At 36.9% G+C, this 18,344-nt stretch overlaps 1 protein-coding gene across 3 annotated transcripts; it reads right to left on the bottom strand.

Moving 5' to 3' along the window:
• Positions 1 to 251: 251 nt before the first annotated feature.
• VPS26A (VPS26, retromer complex component A) lies at positions 252 to 14,242 on the bottom strand. 3 transcript variants are annotated; one of them, XM_044420467.1, is made up of 9 exons: positions 14,069 to 14,086; positions 11,982 to 12,131; positions 8,022 to 8,097; positions 6,675 to 6,831; positions 5,689 to 5,853; positions 4,316 to 4,422; positions 3,473 to 3,541; positions 2,744 to 2,886; positions 252 to 1,927 (listed from the first exon to the last, which is right to left on the bottom strand). In XM_044420467.1, the coding sequence occupies exons 1-9, from the start codon at positions 14,069 to 14,071 to the stop codon at positions 1,814 to 1,816; spliced, it is 984 nt and encodes a 327-aa protein (XP_044276402.1). In that variant the 5' UTR covers positions 14,072 to 14,086; the 3' UTR covers positions 252 to 1,813. The 3 variants fall into 3 exon arrangements, with proteins under 3 accessions (XP_044276402.1, XP_044276403.1, XP_044276404.1); XM_044420469.1 differs by lacking the exon at positions 252 to 1,927 and adding an exon at positions 3,310 to 3,370 and having other exon boundaries at positions 2,768 to 2,886; positions 14,069 to 14,242; XM_044420468.1 differs by lacking the exon at positions 3,473 to 3,541 and having other exon boundaries at positions 14,069 to 14,085.
• Positions 14,243 to 18,344: the final 4,102 nt, after the last annotated feature.

The following is an 18,344-nucleotide window of genomic DNA, read 5'->3' as shown; positions in this document are numbered from 1 at the left end:
CTAATCCCCATAAGAAGGTATCCATGCACAAAGCTTGGCATCCAATCCATTAAAAATAACAACTTCCCACCCTCAAGAGTAATAATGTCTGAACTTGTGAGATGACAGTAAAACCTCTTCTCCCCAAAAATAGATTAGATACTATTTAGGATATTTCAATCCTGACTTCAAGTTACCTAATAATTCTATGAGTGGCCAGAACTGAAAGCCTCACTATATAGCACAGCATCTGATTAAAGACATTCAAGGTATTTTAGTGAGAATACAGCTATTTTTTAATAATTCAAATAGCAGTTCATTATATCTATTATACACAGTTGCACAATTTGAGGCTGGTTAAATACAATCAGTTTTCAAAATTTCTTGGAATAGTTTTCAGATTGCAGCATGCAAGTGTCCATGAAAATATTTGGCATTTTTGTTTGAAGTTCTGAACAGGCACTTACATGAGGGAATTAACTTCTCTCACTCATAGACATCCATATTAAGAGAAATATCCCAGCACATAGCATCTCTGACTGCTTTATCAAAGTGCCATAATAATAAAACAGTTCTTACAGAAGTATAATTTAGTAATTTTGCTTACTCATAAAGTAAGGTAACCAATAACACTTGCACTGAAGTTTAGAGACATTCTTGGTAGATAGGCCAAGTGAAATATAAATGCAAGTTGCCTTCTATTCAGCAGGTTCCATGCTGTGCCCAAAGCAAAAAGTGTGTTTTCTGAAAGCTACATGCTTATTTATGATCAAATGGAGACTAACAAGGTTTGTCCAATGACACAAAATTCATTCAGTGACAGAATAAAGACAAAATAGAAGTTCTTTTACTACACAGAATTCTAACACCTCATTGGGACTCAATACACCTTTTTCCAAGCATAGATTTCCTGACAGTGGAAAATGGATGTTTTTCCATATCTGGGGGATGTCTCAAGGATGATGGTGAAAGTGCAAAATTATTTTTTGTGCATGTGACCCAGATTTCAACAGTGTAACCAGTAAAAGCTATATTAAAATTTTTTCTCTCATATACCCCCTCCATCAAAACAGGATTGAATAGGAGAATTTAATATTTTAACACCGGGCATATGAGCCTTCAGGGACATTGGAACCTGATAATAGAGTTTGGATGGAGGAGCTAACAAGAAAAAAGAGAAGAGCAGCCACCCTCTTTATAAAGCTAATTTCAGAAAGAAGCTTGCTTATGCACATTCCTTAGAAAGGTAAGGGGTTCTTAAAACAATAGTATGGTCACAGACCTATCTCAAGTATGTAACATTTTGTACATATCACCTACTTCCCTGGGGTAAGCACTGATTTTCAGGGAAACCTCATCATAAACCCTGAATCTGTCATTTTAGTACATCATATTTTAATAAGTTTCCAAGGATACAGAAAACAGACATTGAGGAAGTATGTATGATATGTATGTATGAAATATGGTGTAGGAAGAGGAAATGCTTTAGTCTATCATCAATGATAAGCAAAACTTAAATGTACCAGCCTACATGCATGGAAACACATAACTAGACTTTTTAAGCTTTATGCATATCTGAGTGCATCACACCAGACAAAAGTAAAATGTGCAGTATAAAATAGCTTAAGAAAGTTCCAGTGTTTGAGAAAGCACTTTTTTAAATGTATATACACGCTTGAATGTTTATTTGAAGAATGTTTTAGTAATGTGGGAAATGCAGCACTGTAAGATGAGGAAGACTGTTGTAATGTGAATTTTGGCCTTCTTCCCTACAGGCTGTTGCCACCTTTAACCTGCTGATCTATCAACAGTTCTTTCACCCCTTATACCCAGTTCACATTTCAGGCTGCTCTGCAGATGCCTGTGGTTCTGGACTTTCAAACCGCTGGTGAAAGTTGGTTCGTTGTTTTCTTAGTTTCTCAGGAGCTTTCCTCCAAAGAATGATCTCCTATTTAAAAACAGGAGAAAATACAGATTTTAGAGACTTGAGACTGAAGCAGCTGTACTAAAAACTGAGTCAAGCTTGCTCTCTTTTTTGCACAAAAGCGTGTTACTTTATGAAATGAAGTTTCTTTAATTTACAGCATTTAATTGTTTTTATATAAAATATATCCAACTAGCAACAATTTGTACAAGATTACTTCCTTACCAAAACATTAAAAGGTGGCTTCAAACCAAATATTACAATTAAACCCCCTCCACCACATTTGAAAACAGCAGTTAAATACATTCTTAAACAAGCAGTCCAGGCAAGTCTGTTGCTTAGTGTAAAAGTTTTCCTTTAACAGAAAAACAGGAAAGGTACTTTTATATTGCTTGAAACATGTTTTAAGCAAATTGACAAGAAAACATTGTAAATGTGTTCACATGTAACAATAAGAAATGTTGAAGCACAGAAACCTTTGAACAAAGCATTGGTTTTTCAAGGGGATTCAAAATAACCAAATGTACCACTGTTCACCATGTTTACTGGTAAGCACAAGATATTCCTGCAATGGCTTGAAATTAGACATGAATACAGCCATTGTGTGCAAACATTATGTCATTAAGCCTTCTCTTTAGCAGGCAATAGGCTTTGATAGGTTTTTACCAGTATTCTGATTTATTATAGCTATTTTAGCAGAATATGTTTAGAGTCATAATGAATATTTTATTGGGTTGTAGCATTCATACTTGCAAACTCCCCTTAATATTTTTAACAGGAAAAAAATACCAAAAATAAATAAATCCTTATAATATTAGCCCAGTCTGCAGAAGCTTATACCTGTTGCTTGAAGTACCGTCTATCTTCTTCATCTACTAACACTAAGTTCAAGAAGTATCTTACAGAAAACTTTTTATTCACATCTCTCATTGTAGGAGTGGGATCATAGCCTGCTAAGAAGAGTCTGATGGGAATAGATTCACCTTAAACAAAAAGAAGTCTGAGTTAGTTTCGCTGATAACAAGGAATCCTTAACAGATTAGACTAGATCCTGGCAATTAATGTTTTGAGGGCTCTCAAATAGTTTTGCAAAGGCTCTTTTTCAGAGGCAACTGAATTTTTAAAGGACAATTTCAAGAAAAGAGGAGAATTCCTATTTTAAACCACTCACATCAGATCTCAGCACAAGGCTCTATCTTTTAAATAGGCTTTTCCATGGTAAATAGTTGCTTATTTTAGAAAACATGGGAGTAGAGTAACCTGTATGTAACCAAAAGTTTACAAAATAAGCATCTTTGTGGCACTGTTAATTTCACAGGAGGAAGGTATATATTCACAAATGCTATTTGTATTAAGAGCTTTCATTAAGTGGTCTTAGAAGCAATCTTAGAATTATGAGCTCCTACTTGCTTTAGTGCTGTAGATCTCCAATATGTATCAATTTAGAGTTCAAGATGATCCTATTCTCTATTAAACAAAAATAAATTCATTTTAAATAATTCATTTTAAAGAAATTGCCTCCATTTTAGCATAAAAATAATCCACAGATATTGGCATGCACTGACTCACCTTTAACTGGTGCACCATCCATTATTTCATACTTTGCAATAGTCTCCGTCTCTGTTGTGGTACTGGGCCCTGGTTAAACAATTATCAGGCTATTCATTTTTACTTGTATATATTTTTGTGGGCCAGAAGCCCACAGTAATCAAATCTTGACCAAACATTCTTGTCTATGTGATTGCACAGATAACCAGAAAATAAGCATTTGCTCCTAACTTTTAAAAGACAGTTCCTATTGGTGGTAGTTAACAAGTTATTTGTACATTTCATATCCCCAGGACTATTCTAAGCTACATTAAAACAGTGGCAATCAAATGTACATTAATTTACTAAAGCAACAGGTACCACCCCATTTTCCATCTAAACAGATTTCAGTATTTTACTGCCATTATGACCCCTTCATCTGCCATCAGTACCTTCATGCTATATAATTCTGAAACTTTGCTACATTTTAAAATGCAACATTACTGTACAATAGGGTTTTCCATCTCTCCCTGTACATTCAAGATAGTAAAACAATGGCTGATCATCAAAAGCTATACACAGATATAGATAAAAGTGTGAGTATACACAGATATAGATAAAAGTGGAAGCAAAGGATTCCAGAACCTGAATTACAGAAACAATGCAAAGGCCACTTTGAATTAGTTCTGCAAATAAGATCTAGTCACTACATGTAGTTAATTTTAAAATCACACTCACTTTTCATAAGATAACCATAAAACGTTCAGACACAATGCTGTACCACAGAATATTATAAAAAAAATAGAAAAAATAGATTTAGAACATCCCAAATTAAAAATAAAATCATTCATCAGACTGACAGCCTTTTCCTTTTTATTATCTTACCAATTCCAGTGATCTCCTTTTTGATGAGTTGTAACTCCATATGCTGAATTTTTATTCTTACTAAGAGGAAGTATATTTTTCCAACAATCACATCTTTTAAATGATACCTTAAACCAAAGAAATAGGGCTTATAAATATTAGAATTTAGACATATTAACTATTTTAGAAAATTTTATGGTACATATTTGTATTTTCATTGCTTTTCTACTGAACTGGTTTTCTCATTTCACTGAAGGACAATCCCACCACTGAAAGTTTGCAGCAACAAAAAGTTATATTCCCCAATGAAGCAGAATATTTTCAAGAGCCACTGTAAAACCATATCCAAACATGCTAAAGGATAAATACTGGCAGTGAAGTAGAGGCCTCTACTAAATAGACAGATATGTACCAAAGATAAGCAAGAGGGCTCCACATATTAATATCATCAGAGAGCAGCAGAGATCCCTTGTTTTCTGCTTAACCAGCTGGCACAAAAAGCCCTAGGCAAGCAAAAGACCTAGGCTTCCTCTGCACTTTACAAAGATCTACACCTCACTGTTTCATCATAGATAAACAGGAATATAGTCAGTGTAATTTAAAACTGAAATAAGATAGAACGAAGCCCAGAAACCCATCCACCAAATAAGTAATTCTGACCAGAGTTTAGAAATGAGGCCTTGAGCCCACTAAAAAAGAATGACCTTCATCTAGAATTTACATGTCATCGGGTGGACTCTGTCTCTCAGGAAAAGGTGTTCCAAAATATGGGCAAAACTACTGTACATACCCACAGACTGAGCTTCAGTGATGAGAGGTGGATCACTCTTCCCATTTACCTGAGATGGCAAGACTACTATTCTAAGCTGCAGGTATATATGTATGTATGTATGTATGTATGTATGTATGTATTTAAAACATTTCTAGAATTAGTTTCTGAATGCTGTTCCTGTAAAAGTCTCCTCCTCCTGAACAAGTACATCAGGGGAAAAGATGGTAGCTTGGTATACTCTCTGCTGTGCTATTTTTCTGTTTTCTAGTCCAGTTTTCTTTACAACAGAGAACAATATAAAATGAGATTTTTCCCACCTGCTGTTCTAAGTCTGTTTTATCACACTCAGGACTTTACCACCTTATTCTTCTGCATGCTTAGACTTGTCTTTATTCTGGACAACTGAAAAACTGCAAAAACCATATGAAAAGCTGCTTCAAGACAACAGCAATCCTTCTGATTGCAACAAGCTTAGAGAACCATGCAGACTTACATATCCCTATTTACAGACCATAAACAATCATGTGGTAATCATTGCTATGTGCTGTATTTTCATCAAACAGATCTTTCCTGGTTGCAGTTTTCAAGGTCAAACGTTTTGCTTATTCAGAGTCATACATACTTGGATTTGTTGTATTCGAATTCTATGTGCAGACAATCTTCAATGCCAACTTCCATTTTAATAGAGTTGTTAACATCTGGGTAAGTTGCAAGCTGGTGAACAATAAGGTCATACTCTTTTACCAAGTCTGACAATCTTCTTACTATTGTCACCTTAAGGAAGTACCTACAACAGAATTACATGAATGGTATAGACAAACACATAAAGGGTAGCTAATACCAGAACATTATATTAAAGCTATGTTAACTAATCAGTTCATAATTCTACCTATTTTGTTACAAAGCCACTATTAAGACGTTCATAGGCGTTAGTTACATTCCCAAAGCATGGGAAATTGCTATTCAAAGTTCTATTCATTCAGCATTGCTACAGATCTTTAAGCAGAGTGAAAAATATTTTGTGACTCCATTTGCACTTAACTTCCAGATGCATCGCTTACTATTTTTAAAAGATGCACAGAATAAATTACAAGCTGTGTGTGGAAAATATTTACCATTAAGGTAAATAAGTGTTTGAAAATACAAAGCACCTAAAGCCTTTTAAAAGTATCTAGTTTTGTTACTGTGACAATAATTTCATGCAGAAAGTCAGGATCACTCATTTTTTTCTTTGGGATTTTTTTCCTCTATCACAACAGATTTTGTATATATTGCTTCTATTTAACATTGCAGCAAATAAATAAGTATGAATGACAGAAACTGATAGTCCTCCATCAGTAATGTTTTTCCAGCATGGTATTGTCCCTGCAGTCCCAACCTTCCTAACGAGTTTTCTAAAAATGCAAGTGGCTACAGGGGTAAACTGACAAAAATCACATTCCATTTTTTCTGCTCTGTTGGGTCAAACTCCCTTCCACAAATGAGAGGTCACTTTTGATTCAACCTACTCTTTTTTTAAAAAAAATCTATGCATACCACTATCTACTACAGCTTACATAGGACTGCTGTAACAATAGATAAAGAAAAAGTACTTGTCAGTTTTCATACCTCAATCTGACATTGGCACCGATGTAGGATTCATATGGCTTCTCAACTTGCATAAATTCGAAGTCATAACTTCTACTTTGTGTTAATTCACCAGGTAAGGCCAGTTCTTTCACTAGATTTACAAATTCATGAGTATTGCTCTTATCATTGAAAAGTTCTGCAAAATTAAAAAATACAGTGAGAAAGACAACATAAGAGAAGCTTTCCTGAAGAATAGTGTTTTAATGGCTTGACACTTGGATAGCTGTAAGTATCAAGGGAAACAAATAAGAAATCCAATGTTGCTAGAAGTAACACGAATACTTTAAAAAAAGACTTTGAATGGTAAATGTAGTATTTTGCAGCATGACTTTCTTCAATAATCTTTCTGTGGCTCTGTTCAGACACATGACAAGCCAGGGTTACAGAAGATCTTGAATTTATCATGTACAAACAGCAAACCTACATAACTTGCCTTAGCACTCCTGCTCAGGTTATCCTGAAAGCAACAGCAAGTAAACAACTAATGGCCCATCTATGGTTTGTTTATTGAAAACTCTAGCTTGTCATCTCCAAAACGAGCCAGCATCATAAACCAACAACAAATCATAGTTTATGATTCAGCTCATTTGGAGAGAGAGAGTAAAGCATTAGGAGAACCCAGCCTCAGTTAAGGTACTTTTGCTGCAGGCAGACCTTTCCCAATCAGAGGAAGTCCACACTCAGTAAAGTCACATCTCTTGCCAAAGGAGTGGGTGGGGATTATCTGCCCTCTTACTCAAAGGTAGCTCCCCATTGCTGCTTCCAGGTGAAGCCAAGCACTAGTGATCAGGCAGCATATGTAAATATGCTGACAGATCCTGGCTTATTAAAACTTGGCCACTATGTCAGGTACACTGCAAGGCCTTTCCATTCAACTAGAAAATACAACTAACAACCATCTATAAGCAGTAACTCAAGAACTTGAAGGCAATCTAACATAACTTTTTTTTCCAAAATGTAATTTGCATTTCTCATATTGTAGGCAGAAATATTTTACTGAACTTTTACGGGTGAAACAGAATGTACAAGCTGTATGAATAAATGTTAAAGCTGCAGGGAATCTACTTCAATAAATAGTATTATCTTTACTTACTGTATCTCAAGACCAACATAATAATAATCTTCTAAGTGCTGCTTGACAAAACAAACTACACTCCCCACTGTTTTTTCTCCATCTCAAGTGCTATTATTTCAAATACATATTCAACATACTTCCTATTCAATTATCTTGACAGCCCTAGTGATCACTCCAGGCTGTGATGTTGATAACTCATGGGTATATGCATTTAAGTTAAAAGTATGCTCAATTACACTTCTGTAGCTCACCGATTTGTCCTACGAATTCAATTCGAATTCCTTGGTGCTCTAACCTCTTGCCGTGTTGTTTAAAGACTAGATTCACCTGCAAAAACCAAGGCACTGATGAAACACTTCTTTGCATGGGTGTACAGTACTTTTCTACACAAGGACTGATTCTTAGAACTATATATACCATGCATTTCTATCACATTTGTGGCACGGAACACCTGACAATAGTTTAAAAACAACAAATCCCAACAGGGAAGGAAAAATTGTGACAGATAAAGCAGATAAACCCAATCATTTTACAGATTCATTGTCTTTACCTGTTCTATGTTCTAATGCTAGACTAGGTAAGATGACTTTTTATTCCTTCCAACTCCAGTTCAAAGTTCTTCCACAAGAAAAACAGTTAGGCTCTTGCCGGAAGCAAACAACACTTCTCCCTACCCACATTTACAAAAGTTACATAGATATAAGAAGCTCATAACTGTGGGAAGAGAAACAGGTGAAGTAACTATTTAGTAATGACTGCACGACCGTGTATAGAAAAGGACAAACATTTCAGAGTCCAAAAGATAAATATGGCATGCTTTCCCCACCCCATCTAACATCTGAACAGGGTGATGAGGAGTAACAGGATAGAAGAATACAGATGTCCTGATCCGATGTCTTGAGGTGCACACAGTTATTGTTCTTCAGGTCAGGGAATGCTCACACCCCCAGTAGCTAATGAACCCATGGAGAATTCCCTGATGCAGAAGAAAATGGGATAGCTCTAAAACTTAAAAAAATCTCCTTGTGCACATTAGAGCCTTACTATGCCAAATCTCTCTTAGCCATTTGCAAGTGTTACAGGCATTGTCTTAAAGGAAATGTTTCAACTATTACTGTTGCAAAAATAGCACATGCTAAATATAACCTATGTTACTGTTATTATTTATTACATTTCAATACTACCCATAATCGAAGGTAGCAACATTTGCAGCAACATCTGATATCAGATTGGTATCATTTCCAGAGTCCTTAAAAGACTATTATCTCCTTTCCACATCAAAACCAAATATGGCACCTAAAGTCCTCTAAAGACAAGCTTGTGGACCAGTCCACCAGAAAATGTATTAGGTACAATTCATTTCAAACAACTGTACAATATTCTACATAAAAAGAACATAATGTTTTTATCTCCTTGAAGATTGTAATACTCAACCCAACCTTTTTAATTAGCAAAACAATAGTACACAATTAGTATCTAATTACAAATAACATAAACACCATGTATGTTTAATATGGTACTATCCAATTACAAAAGCTCAGATAATAAAAATATTTAGGTTGACTATATTATTTCCTATTCCAGTATTGAATGAAATACTAGGTAATAAAAAAGGAGGCTAGGACAGAATCCTGTGCCTGTTTAGACTGAAAAAATACAACTGGCTGGACAATTCTGAGAGTCATAGGGCATTTCCTGTTAAACATGCATACTAGAAACTCTTTGGCCTGTGAACAACAGTAATAAATACAATAAAATACAATATAGAATAAAACAACCATAAAATGGGATCAAATTGCATTAAAAATGAAAACTACAGCTAAAACCAGTCCAAAACTGGTTTTCCTGCAGAAAAACATCTGGCAATACCCTCCCACCACCCACATGCATTATTTGGAGTTGGTAAATGCCTTAGCGAAGAGAGTAGTTTTAACTTGATGCCAAAAAGATAGTAAAGTTGGTGCCAGGCAGGCCTCAGTGGAAAGAACATTACAAAATGTGAGGGCTATCACAGAGAAGGCCCACTTTCTTGTCAGCACCAATCAAGCCTTCCTCCAGATACCACCATACAGAGGTGGAATCTAGAGGAAGGGCACAGATATTGAGTGTAGATTGTAGCTGGAAGAAGCATTCCATCAGGTATTGTGGACCCAAACCCTGAAGGGATTTACAGATTAAGACCAACACCCTGAATGGCCATGGAATCATATAGGCATCCGATATAAGTGGGCCAGGATGGAAGTTATATGTCTGGACCCTCTGGATCCATTTCTTAATCCAACTGCTGCATTTTGCACAAGCTGCAGCTTCCAAATTGGCTTCAAGGGCAGGCTCAAATAAAGCACATTGTAGTAATCTAATTTAGAGACTGCCAGTGCATACATTACTGAAGTCAGACTAATTCAATTCAGACAGATGCAGACGGACCATCAGTGGAAGCTGGAGAAGGCACTGCATGGCACTGAGGCCACCTGAGCCTCAAATGACAAAGCTGAGTCAAGGAAAACCCCCGAGCAACAAACATGCTCCATTGAGAACAGGCTGCGCACCCTCCATCCAGTTAGAGGAACCATCCACCAGCAGCATCTCAGTCTGGCCTGGTGTGAGCTTCCATTTGTTAACCCTTATCTAGCCCTATATTGCAGCCATGCACCAGTTTAGTACATGCACAGCCTCATCTGCGGAGGGTGAAAAGGAGAAACAGAATTGCATGTCACCAGCATATGATGATGACTCACTCCAAAACTCCACTTAGTGCTTTCATGTAGATGTCGAACAGCATCAGGGACAAGACCAATCCCTGAAGACCCCCTTACCAGAAAATCAACAGAGCCAAGCAATATTCTGAAGCACTACCTAGTGGAGCTGACCTTCCAAGTAGGAATAGAACCAGTGCAATGCAGTACACCCCACATTCAATTCAAACTGTCATCTCAGACAGACAACATGGCTGGTGGTATCAAAAGCCACTGAGAGATCCAGGAGTACTGACAGGGTCATACTCCTCCATCTCTCCCAGCACAGGTCATCACACAGAGTGACCCAAGCTGTTTCAGTCTGGGCCCCAACTGAAATGGATGAGACAGATATATCTGGATCCAAGAGTGCCTGGAGCTGGTTGACCAACATCTGCTCAGGGACCTTGCCTAAGAAGGGAACATTTGCTACTGGCCTAAAATTATCTGGATCATCCAGACTGAGAGAGGGGTTCCTCTTTAAGGCACTGGTCACTTCCCTGGCCCAGTTGGCTGTCCTCTCTGTGAGCAGGAGCATGGATCTTGTATAGACATTGTTACACCTTAACATCCTCAAACTTAACCAACTGAAACTCATCCATTAATATTAGACTGGACTGTGCTCTGGGCACTTCACTTGATTCAACTGTTATAATGCTGGAGTCCAAGTTCTGGTGATACAAGAGATTTTATCTTGGTAGTGCATATCAAATGTATTACAGTGAGCCTCAGATGCATCCAAGATGTCCTTGGGTCCAGCATGTAATAAGCCCTGGGTGACCCGAAAAAGCTCCACTGGGTGACAAACAGAAGGCTGAATAGATGTAGATGTATTATTTATTAGCTGCCCCCAAAAATACCTGATTATACGCACTTATCAAAGCTCAACTGCATCTAATAGAGTTTTTCTCCATCTGCACTCTGGCTGTCTCCTGAGTTTTGCTGCTCTCAGGTATGGTGCATACCATGGAACTGTACAAACTCTAGTACAGAGAGGGCATCAACTGAAAGTGTCAACTATCTAGGAAATCTCTGTATTCCAGAGATTAACCAGGGATTTGAGAGAGCCATCAGCCATATCAAGCAGAATATCCCACAAACCATCCAGAGTTTTTGGTCTCTGAGGGCAGATCATCTTAATCAGTCCCCACCCCTGGCAGTCCCTCACCTATAGTATACATTTCAACTTGCTTTCTTAATTTTGACAACAGTGGTAGATCAAATCTAAAGGGTTGGCAGACTCTCTGAAGTAGATTTGGGCTGTGTGGGTAGGGCATTACAAGAGTGGGAGTGCAAGGGAAACATCTCCTGCACAAATAGAAATCTGCTTGTGTACCTCTGGGTTTACCTCAAAATAAAATCATTTAACTGATGATAAATCATTTAACTGATGATAAACAATTTAAACCTCATTAATATTGTTTCTGACCAACATGTTCTATGAAATACTGATTTCTGGGTGTATGTTGAGTTTACCTTTCCTGAAACAGATTCTCCATCATAGAACAAATAATGTTTTTCTATTTTACCATCTTCTGTTTTGATTTCAGCTGTTTTTCGTGATTCTGCATCATTAAGAACAACATCAATCTCACAAATGGGACCAAACAAGCCTCCAAGAAAACTCTGCAAAGAAAAAGAAAACATATTAATTTGGATACGCTAAACAACTTTATCAAGAACAATCACCATTGCCACAAAGAATTGGTAAATAGCAGAAACTAAATACTGAGGGAAAACTCTACATGGTTTCCATTACATTTGTATGTCTGATATAGAAACAGAAATCAAATTCTACAAATCTTTCATCAGGAGAAGCAAGCTGAAGCACTCTGCATAGCACCCCACAACAATTATAAAAATTTAATAACTTTTGTAACCATATAACCATTGTAAACAAATAGAAAATCATTTAGTTACAGCATTTAAGTGTAGAATGGTACAAATAACTTATAATTTCAGTCAATTTATACATATGCACTTCTACAAGAAAAACAATACGTACTAAAACATCATTTCCCAACTTGGTGTCCTCTAGATATTTTGACTACAACTCCCAATGTTTTTGCTCATTCACCATATGTTGATAGGAGTTGATGTCCAAATCATCTGGAGAAGTACCAGGTTGGGGAAAGCTGCACTAAAACTGCAACAGAGAACCACAAATAGCAACTGGTTTTGCCTGAAGGCCACAATGAGAAGAATGGGGAAAGGACAACATTCCATGTCTATCACTCAAACAATCAAGTTATCTGGTCTTATTGCCATACTCCCTGCCCCATCACACCATCAAAGAAGTCACCACTATTTAAGGACAGATTTGGTCATGCTATAGGTTAACAATGGTCTTAATAGAATCCTGCAAAATATTGAAGTACAGTGTAATAATCAAGCTGCTCGGAGACAATCACTGCTCTTGCCATGGTTACAAGAAAGCACTGATGCCAGGTTCCCTAAAAGTGCCTAACTAGCACTTAGTGACAGCTGGCATTGGTTCTGTCTTCTCATTTTGAATCATTTTGGGCTTGCCAGGGTTTGTTTCCATTTTAAAATTCTCAAATACATCACATTATCAACTATCAGTAATACACGCAAAAACATTAAAAACACAAAGTATGCTTGTCTATGCTGCCCTACTGGGAAGAATAAAACATTTAACAAGGAAAAGAGGTATGCATATCAAAAGCTCATGCTTTTTTCTATTTTTTAAAAAACTGATAGAAATGCACGTAGAACCATTTAATACAATTTCTATTGCATTGTCCACAAAGAATTTGTTGTGAGCCACCCCGAGGCTTTGTTGTGATGGGGGCGGCATAAAAATGTTTTAAATAAATAAATAAATAATAAAATACAGAATGGGATGACTTCTAAATACATTTAGAGCAAGATTAGGCAAGCGTGATCCATGGCCATGCTGGCCAGAGTTACTGAAAGCTGTAGTTCTAAACATCTGGAGGACACAAGGTTTTCCACTCTTGATTTAGAGCCTGGACTCAAAGAAGACTGAAGGAATTATCCAGGAATGTCATCATTTACAATGCCTGAGACGTTTACACATTGAGTTTAAGATGTAGAGCTAAAATGTGAAATGCATAACTAACAACCTGGCAGGGTTCCTGTGCTTCTAACAGTTGCATGATAAGCAGGAACTTAGTACACATAAAAAGGTCAAGTCACACTGGATTTCAAAAGAGAGAACATCTCAAACATGAGGTGAATGGTAAAAAGGAAGTTGAAAGGGAAAGTCAAGAGTGACAAATCTCTCCAAAATGCTTGGAAGTTAGTCAAAGGCACATGAACACAAGCCCAGCTAGAATGTATGCAATAGATCAGGGAAGGTACCATCATGCGAAAGAAGATGCCAGCATGTTTCAAGGAAAATGTTAAAGTACATTTTCAGAAAATAAAATTTGCCCAAATGAGGAGACAAAGAGCATAAATTTGGCAAATAAATGCAAGTGTATAGCATGAGATAATATGAGATCCTGTAATCATGGATCGGTAATTAAGAAGCAAGCCTGTAAAAAATGGATGTTTTACAGTGGAAGAATGCAGCTGACCATATGCTTTCTTGATCTTGCCCTTCCTGCTAACAAAAGCTAGCCCAGGGGCCTAACCAGGTTGAGCACATGAAGTTGTAAATGCATCTTTCCATGAAGATGTGGTTCCTGGTGTCCTTAGAGAAGAGTGCAGCCATTCCTTTAAAAAACCCACTCTGAGATTGAAGAAGTATCTAACAGACTTTATTCACTCGGATCAAAATGGTTTTTCACCTAAAAGACAAATGAGGAACAACTTGAGAACTATCCTGGACATTAGAGTATTATGAGATACATACGGAAAAACCAATGGCACAAGCCTTACACACAGAAGGCCTTTGACAATGTTAACTGGCAATTTATGAAGCAACAGCTAGCTCAAATGGAGTTTGGTGAAAAGTTTATTAATGCAATATCAAGAATTTATCAAAAGCAGTCTGCTAGGATTATAATCAATGGAGAATTTACAAATATAGATATACAAAAGGGTACAAGACAAGGATGCCCACTTTCACCTCTGTTGTTTATATTGATCTTAGAAGTGTTAAACAGAAATATCAGGGACGATATCAACATTAAAGGTACTAGAATCAGAGATTAAAGCTATAAATTGCAAGCATTTGCAGATGACCTAGTTTTCATAATGAAGGAACCCTTAGTAACAATGCCTAAACTCCTACAAAGGATTGAAGAATATGGCAAGGTTACTGGGATGAAAATAAATAGAGAAAAATGAAAGTGTTAGTAAAAAATCTCACACAGGAGCAGATAAACTCTGGTGGAACAAGTAGACTTTCAGATTGTTAAAAAGGTTAAATATTTGGGAATTTATCTTACAGCTAAGTGTACCACTCTGAAAGAAGACAATTATGATAATCTATTTAAGGATATTAAGAGTGATTTGGAAAAATGGGCTAATTTGCAATTATCCTTGCTGGGAAGAATAGCACTAGTCAAAATGAATGTATTACCAAAGCTTTTGTTTCTATCCCAAATGATTCCCATAAAAACTGATAGAAATTTTTTTGATGATTTCAATTTTCAAATCTCAAGATTTATATGGAGAAAGAAGAAACCAAGAATTAAACTAAAAATACTTCAGGAGGCTGAAGAGAATGGGGGCTTTGGTTTCCCTGATTGGATGCTGTACTATCAAGCTTCTGTTTTAATGTGGCTAAAAGAATGGATAACTTTAAGAAATTAGAGAATCTTGTATCTTGAAGGGCATGATTTGCAAATGGGTTGGCATGCTTATATGTGGTATGAAAAGCTAAGTTACATGGCTCTTTTTTAAGTCACTATATTAGGACTTAATATCATTAATGTCAGTGTGGGAAAAGTTAAAGACAAAATTGTATAATAAATTACCAAGATGGCTTTCACCTATGGAATCTCTTGTATATCCAAATACATTGAACTTTGAAGGGATCATAAGATATAACAACATTTTGGATAATGATGGAGGATTGAAATTGAATCAAGAAACACAAGAACAAGGATCTAATATTTCTTGGTGGCATAAGGTGCAGATACAATCGAGATATGCTAAAGACTATAAAATGTGGGGCTTTTATAAAGTTTTAACAGCATTTGATCAGGTGATGCTTAAATCCGATGAGAAAATGATTAAAAGACTATATAATTTCTTACTCGATAGGAGAATGGAAGATGAACAGGTTAAGGAAACTATGATAACGTGGGCACAAAACTTTGGATATAATATTGAATTAGAGAAATGGCAAAAGCTGTGGGAGAGAAATATTAAGGTAACATTAGCAACTTCATATAAAGAAAACCTGTATAAAATGTTTTATAGATGGTATGTTGCCAAATAGATTAGCTAAGATGTTTCCAAATATGTCAAATGGATGTTGGAAATGTTTACATAAATTGGGTACTTTCTATCATATGTGGTGGACTTGCGATAATGCGAAAAAATATTGGATTAAAATACATAAATGGCTTGAGGAAATGCTATAAAAATCCCTAGCTTTTAAACCTGAAGTCTTCTTATTAGGCATTATACCTGTTGATATTAGTAAACAAGAAATGTACTTGATTTTACATGTAATTACTGCAGCAAGGATTGCGTTCGCTCAACACTGGAAAAGTGAAGAACCACCCACCGATGAACTGATCCTAAAAAAGATCTTGGACTGTGCAGAAATGGATAGATTGACTTTGTCACTGAAGAAGAAAGAAGGTACTGATTTCTATCAAACTTGGTACTCTTTTTATCATTGGCTAGAGAAACGGGACTTCGTATAGATTTATTTCTAAGTTATCACAAATGGAAAAAAATGTGGGGGCTGACCCGACAGGTCCAATGTTTCTGATGATTGATGTTGTTTTTAGTTTTTCTTTGTTGTAGGGTTATTTTGAATAAAACTTAATATAAAAAACCCACTCTGGATCCAAAGAGATTTTACTCAATTGTAAAAAGCCTTCTTTCAGGTAATGTAGTTGAATGGGTGGTGGTGGAGCCACTGCTGGCACTCCTGGAGGATACTGATTATCTTGATCCATTTCAGTCTGGCTGTGGACCTGGTTATGGAACCAAGGCAGCTGTGATTGCCCTGATGGATTAACTTCTTTTAAGAGGGATGGGGAGTTCAACCCTGTCCATTCCTCTCAATCTCAAATCTCAATCTCTCATCAGCTTTTGATCCATGCTGATATCCTCCTAGACTGACTCTATGGGTTAGGTATTGGAGGCACCGTTGTTTCAACAATTCTTGTCTTATCTGCTAAGTCAATTTCAGAGAGTAATGTTCCTCAGACTCCTGGCAATTGAACTGTGGGGCTCCATAGGTTCCATTCTGTCTACAATATTGTTTAATATGTATAAGAAACCAATGGGAGTGGTCATTGAAGGATTTGGAGCCAAATACTAGGAGAACACTAACGACACACAATTCTATCATCCTGCGACAACTGAATCAGGCTGCTGTACTCATTGACAAGCTGGATGATGGCCAATAAACGGAAACTGAATTCTGGCAAGACAGAAGCTCTGTGAGTGGTTCCTGAGACTGAGAGATATGTTTATAGCCAGATAAGGGATTGCATTTCCTCTGAAAGATCAGGTTCATAATCTGGGATCCTAGATCTATTGCCGTTGTTGGTGTCCCAGATAACATTAACAGCTCAGAATGCCTTTTACCACCTACAGTTGGTTCAACAGCTATGGCCTCTGGACTGAGATAGCTTGGCCACAGTGAAACAGGTGCTAGTTAACTTCAATACTAGATTACAGCAATACATTTTATCTGGAGCTACTTTTCAGGCTGCTCTGAAAGTTGCAGCTAGTGCAGAAAGTTGCAGCTCAGCTGCTGCAGGGAATTGCCTCTTTCCAGTGTGCAACTCCTTTGGTGAAGCAGGTTTAAAGTTTTAGAACCAGTACACAAAGCCCTGAGCAAATTGAGACCAGTCACCAGCATATCTTAGAGAGCACCTTCTTCCTTACCCACCTGCCTGGTCACTCAGGTCACTGAAGTCACTCTCCTACCAGTTCCACATGGTCCCGTGGCATCACTGCAGGCCACAAGGAGATTCTTGGTGTGGTGACCCTATTTCTTTGAAATTCCCTGCCTTGGGAGTTCAGGTAGGTATCAACACTGTGCTATTTTCAGCATCATTCTAAAAACAAGTTTGTTTTGGAAGCCTTTCCTTCTGATCATCCATAGTCTTAATGCTATCTTGTTTTTAATGTTATACTTGTTTTACCTTTGCACTGTTCCTCACCCCAGAATCTGCTTGGATGTGGTACACAAGTGCTATACCAACAGTCTACATAAATAAATAAAGCAAGACATTGGGTCTGTATTACAATTCTTACTTGTTATCACAATTGTTCTGGGACTGAGGGTAAGTAAGATGGAGAAATTTGCTGGTGTCACCGAATTATTCAGAGTGGTAAGGATAAAAAGTTTTTGCAAACAATTCCAAAAGGATCTCGCTAAATGGTTTAACTTTACAATAGAACAGCAAGTTCAGTATTAGCAAGTATAAAGGAATGTGCAATGGAACAAAAACATCCTCATTTCTGCGCTAGTGGTGGTGAACTATAAAAATGGATCTTGGACTTATGGCAGATAGTTCAATTAAAACATTAATACACAGTTTTGCAGCTGTGGAAATGGTAATGTCCCTTTTAGGATCATTCGAAAGGAGCAAAAATAAAATGATCAATATTGTAATGCTGTTATTCAAATATATGGTATAAGTAGGAATACTAGGTAGTTGACACACCTCCAAAAGTCTATTACAGAGCTAGAAAAGGTAAAGAAAAGGGCAA

The sequence above is a fragment of the Varanus komodoensis genome, unplaced genomic scaffold (genome assembly GCF_004798865.1).
Source record: "Varanus komodoensis strain SLA01 unplaced genomic scaffold, ASM479886v1 scaffold11, whole genome shotgun sequence".
NCBI classification, from domain to species: domain Eukaryota; kingdom Metazoa; phylum Chordata; class Lepidosauria; order Squamata; family Varanidae; genus Varanus; species Varanus komodoensis.
This window is presented reverse-complemented; position numbering and strand designations above follow the sequence as displayed.

Excerpts from the sequence above, each read along its gene's own strand:
- VPS26A (XM_044420467.1), bottom strand. Across the intron at positions 6,832-8,021 it reads TGAATTCGTAGGACAAATCG|AACTTTTCAATGATAAGAGC; the intron begins GTGAGCTACAGA and ends TTAATTTTGCAG. Across the intron at positions 2,887-3,472 it reads GGATGGTGCACCAGTTAAAG|GTGAATCTATTCCCATCAGA; the intron begins GTGAGTCAGTGC and ends TTTTTGTTTAAG.